This window comes from Silurus aristotelis, assembly GCF_946808225.1.
Source record: "Silurus aristotelis genome assembly, chromosome: 11".
NCBI classification, from domain to species: Eukaryota; Metazoa; Chordata; class Actinopteri; order Siluriformes; family Siluridae; genus Silurus; species Silurus aristotelis.
In genome coordinates, this window is record NC_139584.1 from 29,126,975 (window position 1) to 29,134,517 (window position 7,543).

The following is a 7,543-nucleotide window of genomic DNA, read 5'->3' on the forward strand; positions in this document are numbered from 1 at the left end:
AGGAACCAGCGTGCCGCTCTGCCTCAGCTGGACATGCGAGCAAAATGCAAAATATGCATGGAATGTGTGCAGCCATCTGCCTCGGGAACCGACCTAACGGGCTCCGTTCCCAAGCAAGTGATGCACGGGCTGTCTTTTGTGCACAGTCGGAACGATCACTTCCTTCTTCTTCTTTTTTTGGACATTTAACACTTAGCAAAAACCTGCAAAGGGTGAACAAACAGAAGCTAGCGCCGGCATCACAACTTGTGCTTATATAGCTTCCTGGTCCTGGTCCCCGACGGTGACGTCGTGCTTTCCATTGGACGAGTTACACACGTGATTCAGAGCGTAGACAATGCGGAATCATTCCCAAAGCGTTGTTGATGCAGCTCGAGTTTCTGAAAGGGCACTAGCAAATGACAAGAAACTAGCAAATGACAGGAAACTAGCAAATGACAGGAAACTAGCAAATGACAGGAAACTAGCAAATAACAAGAAACTAGCAAATGACAAGAAACTAGCAAATGACAGGAAACTAGCAAATAACAAGAAACTAGCAAATGACAAGAAACTAGCAAATGACAAGAAACTAGCAAATGACAAGAAACTAGCAAATGACAGGAAACTAGCAAATAACAAGAAACTAGCAAATGACAAGAAACTAGCAAATGACAAGAAACTAGCAAATGACAAGAAACTAGCAAATGACAAGACTAGCAAAAATCTGGGCAAAGAAACTGGTGAAGTGAAAGAAAACAAACGTCAGCAGAACCATTAAAGGAAAGAAAAGCAAACTGGTGAAGAATTTTAATAATAAAAAAGGGGGATCTTTGTTCATGCTGACACAGAGAAGTTTTTTTTTTTGTTACGAGGTGCTGGAATTGAAGACAGAACCTCCTGACATGTTGAAATGACCACACAGGATGAGTTGATATCAGCTACAGTACTTTCTGTTTATTCTGCTGGGATTTCCTGTAATATGGCTCCATTAACCTAATACAGCTGCTTTAACGTCATGAGTGACCTCTGGTCAGCAAATGTATTTACACCTATCCAGCCACTGGTGTGCAGCCAAACAGGGCGTGTGAAATCATTTTTAGGTTCTTAAGCCGGTTTACAGAGGGAAATGTTGGAACTGGAGAACAAGCCTCATCTATCAACAGCACTGCGCAAGGCAAAAGATTAGAAAGATGAGATAACAGAGCAGGGAGAAAAAGAAAGTGAAAATGAAACAAAACACTATGACTGTGACTCAGTGAACATGAATCAGACACTCGGTATGATCCGTAAGCCCATTGCAGAAACAGGACTATGTCACATTTCTGAAATCCAAACTCTTAAATCTTATTTACAATTTTTATTTTTGCAAAGATGTGCCTAAATGTTAACGGCTCAAAGCGACCCAAAAGCACATGTGTGAATTAAAAACAATTAAATTGTCTTTCGATCGTGACAAGGCGACTACAAATTAGCAAAAGACTAAGAACAAGCAAATGATAAACTAGTAAATGACAAAAAACTAGAAAATCACTGAAAACTAAAAAAACAACAACAACATTAAACTACCAAATGATTGAATACTAGCAAGTAATGAAACGACCAAATGACTAAATACTAGCAAATAGGGAAACTACCAAATGACTGAAATTACAGTAAACTAGCAGACTATATAGCAAACTACACCATAACAAAAACAATATCAGTTGGCAATAAACTAGTCGCTGATGGTAAAATAGTGAAAAAGTAATGGCACCTTGTGCTCAGGAGGTGTTCTCTCAGTGACTGTTACTAATTTTTCAGCTCTCATTAGTATTAGGACTAGAAATCAGATGAAGGTGTGCTGTGACTGCTTTCAGGTAAGTGTGACTTGAAACTAATCAGTGTACAAAAACCTTTTTTTAGGTCTGAGGGATATTTCTTAGTTTGAAAATATTTCCACACAATTTTACAAATTCATTCGTAAATTTGGGGCCACTTTTTCTTTTTATACAAATGTTTTATAAGATATATATTACAACATACGAACGTGTCGTGTCGTACAGAGGCTATGGTTTTCTACTTTGGACCTGAAGGTCTTGAGTTCAAACCCCATCCACACCAAACTCAGTGTATGAATGAAATTTATGTAAGTCGTTTTGGATAAGAGCGTCTGCCAAATGTAAGAAGTACAAACCTTTTTGCCTTCAAATGTACTGAAGTATCCAAAGTACTATGATTTATTATAACTATAATGTTCCTGTTATCATTTTTATCACAAGACTCTTCACTTAATCACCTCAGTTTCTGTGTAAAGACTCGAATGTGACTCTCAGCACACTGATCTATTAATAGAATGATATTAATGACTCAAACACTGATTGATTTCTATTACAATCATCACGAACCCAAAACCTTCTTTTCAACTACTTAATAAAAACGTGTAAACGAGGTCACGTGTGTAGTGGTGAGTTCGAGTCTGGAGTTTCTTCATCATTTATTCCTCTCTAAATGTTCTGCTTGATGTTGAACTGATGCTGAACTGTAGGTTGGTGATCAGTAGATTCACCGAGCGGCGATCAGAACACGTGTAAAACAGAGCGTGCGCTCGATCCTGATTGGTGACTCGCTGCGTGTTTCACCAGTTACGTTTTTTTTTCCTCATTAATAAAAAGGAACGACTGATTTCACTACATGTAGTTGATAAAAAAGTAAAATATTTGAATTTGAAATGTAGTGAAGTTACAGTAAAAATCTCCCCAAAAGGAAACACTTAAGTAAAGTACAGACACGTGAAAAAGCGACTTCACTACAGTAAAGTACTTTTTTTTTTTTTTTTTTTTTTAGCAAAAATCTCCTTCTTGCTCATTTGAAAATTGGGTGAGTTCAAACTAAATTTTCCTGAACGTTATTAAAGCATTGTAAAAGCATTGTAAAAAGTTCTGATGGTCTCATTTTCGCTCCGATACTTTTGCTAATGCTAGCTTTGAAGCTGAAAACACGCAATTTCAAGGCTGCTGCAATATTCCTACCGCCACCTCTCATTAGTTTGGAGCGAAACGAGCTTTTGATGCACATTGCAGCTATATCTCATGATCTTACTCCAGGTGTTCTCATATTTTCAAATCCCATATGAAACTGGAAGTCACGGTTGAAAAACAAAAAAAAATAAAATACAGTGGGAATACACTTTAAATAAAGATTTACTCATAGGGGTGAGTTCAGAGGGGTGCCAATATTTTTGGTATTACTCTGATTCATGAGATCGAAACTATAAACAATAAACATACTTTTTTCTCAGCCTCCTCTCTTTTATTCGATTGTTCAAAATCCGTTACAGAGGGAAATGCAGCATAACTGTGTTATGATATGAGTTCATCATCAGATTCGGTGTTAATAAGTCCAATGCTGAGGTCTTATTATCCAATCTCTTTAGTCATCAGGATTCACCACTGGCAATCGTGACTAAACGCCACGGCTCAGGAGGTCACGAGTGTGCTTTTTTTAATTTTTTTTTTTTTTATGAACTACCAAACGCTTTCTTGGAAGCATTTTTTTGTGTTGTTGTTAAGGATGTAACTGTGTGCGGTTATTTGAAGTGGCCTGAGGTTTAGATCCAGAACCAACAGTTTAATCAGCAACTACTGATATTGTCTAATCAACATCTAGAAGAAGGTTAGATAGCTATGGTAATATACATACACTACATTTCCACTACATTGCCAAAAGTTTGTGGACACCCGGTCATATGTACGGTATGTGGTTTTTAAACGTCACATTCCACAAAAAAAGGGGGGAGTGGTGGCTCCAGCGGTTAGGGTGCTGGGTTGCCGATCGGAAGGTCTGGGGTTCAAGCCCCGGTATCGCCAAGCTGCCACTCTTGGGCCCTTGAGCAAGGCCCTTAACCCTCTATGCTCCGGGGGTCCCTTATGAGGGAAATATCAAGGTCCGTGACGTCGGAGTGACGTGGGGCCGCCTTCCCGTGGGCTCACCACCTGCAGGAGGGACCGTAAGGGACGGTGCTGTGAGGATTGGGCAGCAGTCGAAGGTGGGTCCCTGCTTAGACTGCTGCCCCCGCGACCCGAATTACGGATAAGCGGGAGAAAATGAATGAATGATGACATTCCACATTCAGTCCCAATTTACACTTAAAATTCCCTCTACTCTTCTGGGAAGATGTTCCACTAGATTTTGGAGTGTGCTTGGGAAGATTTGAGTTCATCAGCTTCAAGGGTATTAGTAAAGTCAGGTACTGAGGTGAGAAGGTGAGGAGACCTGGGGTGCAATCAGTGTTCACATTCATCCCAAAGGTGTTCAGCAGGGTGGAGATCAGAGCTCAACAGGCCACCCAGGATCTTTGTATCCAAATCATGTAAACCAGATCTTCATGGGGCACAGGGGTTAGCCTGCTGGGACAGGTTTGGGTTTTAAAAAGTTATTGTACCCCATCCAAAGATGTCCTGTAAAATCGTGTGCCTCCAGGTTTGTGGTAACAGTTTAAGGAAGAACCATTACTTGGTGTCCCAAAACTTTTGTCCATACAGTTTTGATGTGATAATCTGTAGTTGGTACGATATAAAAAAGGCTCTATTCATAAAATCATCTTTTCTCACCCATCTTACAGCACCGAGGCTCCTCCCGCTTCCTACAAGAACATCCATCATCACCAGCACCTCAGCACTTCCTACGTCCCTCCTCTTCACCTCCTCTCCCCCGTCTGCCGGCCACAGCAAAGCCCCGCCCCTCCAGTCTGGCCCGGGAGAACCTGCAGCCGGCAACAGCACGGCCTCGGCGCTTGCCGTGGTCTCGTGGACGCAGTTCAACGTCATCGTCCTCGCCGTGATCATCGTCCTTCTGGTGCTTCTCATGGGCTTCGTGGGTGCGGTCTACACGTACCGCGAGTACCGCAACCGCAAGCTCAACGCGCCCTTCTGGACCATCGAGCTCAAGGAGGACAACATCAGCTTCAGCAGCTACCACGATAGCATCCCGCACGCCGAGCCCGGCGTCCTCCTGGAGGAGGAGCAATGCCAGGCTCCGCCCAACGGCCAGCTCACTCTGGCGCCCGCCGCTAACGCTTATAAGGCGTGACACGATGCGTTTTATCACAGGAAAAAGACGCTTCACATTTTCACTACGAGTTGCTAACATCTCAATCCGCCAATTATTAACGGAAAGTCGCTTTGAAGGATTTGTCACTTTCTCCTGTTGTCAGCGGGATCCAGAATCAGAAACCCAGAAAAGACACTGTAGGACATTTTCTTGTTATTTCTCATGGAGCTAATGCTAAAATCTCACTGCAGCGTATTGGCCAGTTAAACAGTGATAGATGGCATAGGACGCCCGCTAATGAGCTCTAGAATCTGACGCTAAGTCATTTTCAAAGAACGAAGGCTTGCGCTAGGGACTTACTGTAACGTCTTGATGCAGCGAATCGTCCTTTTAAACCCGTTTCTTCCGTCTTAATGCTCTTAATGTACAAAGCGTGAAAGGAAGTGTGTATGGATACGATAAACATTGCTCACCTTGCGCTTGTGTGGAATTGGATATGAGCTGATGTTAGCATTACAGGCTGCCCCTCTAAGGCCAGTTTTGAAGAACCACAAAAGAAACCGATGATAAAAATATCTTGAGGAAACCAAGCATTAATACTAACATCATGTACAGCAGTTGGTTTTTTTATATAAAATGCATAAGAACGTGCACCCAGGAAAATCAGAACCTGAGAAACAAATGTCCTTGAAGCTTCCTAAGATCCTGACGTTAACACGCTAGCGCTAACTTCTCAGTCCTTCGAATTTCTCTCATGTCTATGCTGCGAAATCTCCTTTTCCTGACTAGAAATTGACACTTTAGCAGGCTATTGCTAATAACATCACATGCTGTCAATTAAAAAAAATGTAAAAAAAAAAAAAAAAAAGGTTAAAAATGGTGCTTGTTACCGCTTTATACTTTATGCTAATGTCATTTATGCACATTGATTCCTCACCCCTAAAAAATGCGCCACAAATAGGGAACTAATGGTGTCTGTGCTACATGTTTCGAACTCTCTTAATCTCTTTGACTGACCCCTGGGAAACCCCACCCCCTTACAATTTCCGGGAAACTCAACTTCCTGTATTTCAAAACTGGCTAAAAAAAAACCACATGGAAAAATTGGCGTTGCTCAGAGCAGATACATTTAACCAGCGGTTTACCTTATCGTAAAACCCCAAACCACCCTTCCCCAACCCTTCCCCCACCCCTCCAAACAAGCTCCAAACAACACCCCCCCGCCACATAGGAGTCATGCAACAGGGCTGTAATCATCCTACTGACTCTTAGTCACAGCTTTATCCTCATTCGGCTGACGTTTCTCAACATCGCATGCCGTCTGAGACCCGGAAACCTTCGATATGATCTGATTTGTCATCAGAGGACCTTTTTCACATCTTCACTGGCTGAAAAACCTTTTTGGGTTCTCGTCATGTGCCTGAAAAGTCACGATATTGTTTTTAGTGCAATTAATTTATAATTGACCAAAAATCTGGCCTTTAAAACACAAAAAAAAATCAATTAAATTCCCAGTGATTGTTTTGTATGAATATATATACACACACGCACACATACACAAACAATTGTGTATCATTTAAATCTTAAATTTTATTAAGAAAATCCGTTACGCCGTCCACCTGGCCACGCCCACTCACCTATTTGAAGCCAACCTCCAAGCCACACCCTTTTAATCTCACTACTCTAAAGCCATTTTCTCAGCCACACCCTCTCAAGCCACACCCTCCTAATCTCACTATTCTGTTGCCATCATCCAGGCCACACCTCCACAATTTCTATTTTGAAGTCATTTTCTCGGCCACACCCCCTCCGAAGCCATGCTTTATAACTACACAACATCAATCTTGCTATTCTGAAGCCATGCTTCTGGCCAAGCCCCTTCACCTCTCAGAACTCGTACACCTGGCCACGCCTCTTCACCTAAAAAGAAAAATACGGATTTAATGCATTTCAGATTTTAAAATCACATTATATTGTATAAGTAATGGCACATGACATGAGACTGACAAATTCAATTTGATAATTTGTTGTATGATCTGCGCTTAGTTGCTGTGTGTGTGTGTGTGTGTGTGTGTGTGTGTGTATGTGTGTGTATAGAGCTGGTTTCTATACAAGAATGTACAAAGACTTTCTGTGCATGTTAAAGGATAACGCACAGATTCACTCAAGGTTCAGACACAGCGTTCTGAAACCGAAAAGCCATCTTAAACACGTCCGAGTTTTTTATTTGGTTTGTTTTTTTGTGAACTGAAAGCAGCGAACACAGTTGTCTTTTTGTAAAAGAGCGTGGGTGTGATGAAATGTACCGGACTGGGCTTATTTATTTATTTATTTATTTATTTTTGTTCTTTTGAAAAATTCCCTTCGAATGTGAGGTGGCTCAGAAACTGCAAAATGCAAATGAACTGAAATGGACTGCAAGTTTGTAATAATGTCTTATTATTATTATTATTATTATTATTATTTGTAATTCCGATTCATTTTCCTGTCGATGCGTGCTGTTGCATTTTTGTTCTGCATTTGTAGTGTACAC

The 7,543-nt window shown here is 41.2% G+C and overlaps 1 protein-coding gene across 1 annotated transcript in view; it reads left to right on the plus strand.

The window, feature by feature from the left end:
* The window catches only part of LOC310733207 (multiple epidermal growth factor-like domains protein 9), a 24,671-nt gene extending 18,793 nt beyond the window's left edge, over positions 1-5,878 (plus strand). The window contains exon 6 of the mRNA XM_083554241.1: positions 4,583-5,878. Coding sequence (XP_083410367.1) covers positions 4,583-5,049 — 467 coding nt within the window. The 3' untranslated portion in view covers positions 5,050-5,878. The remainder of the gene's footprint in view (positions 1-4,582) is intronic.
* Positions 5,879-7,543: the final 1,665 nt, after the last annotated feature.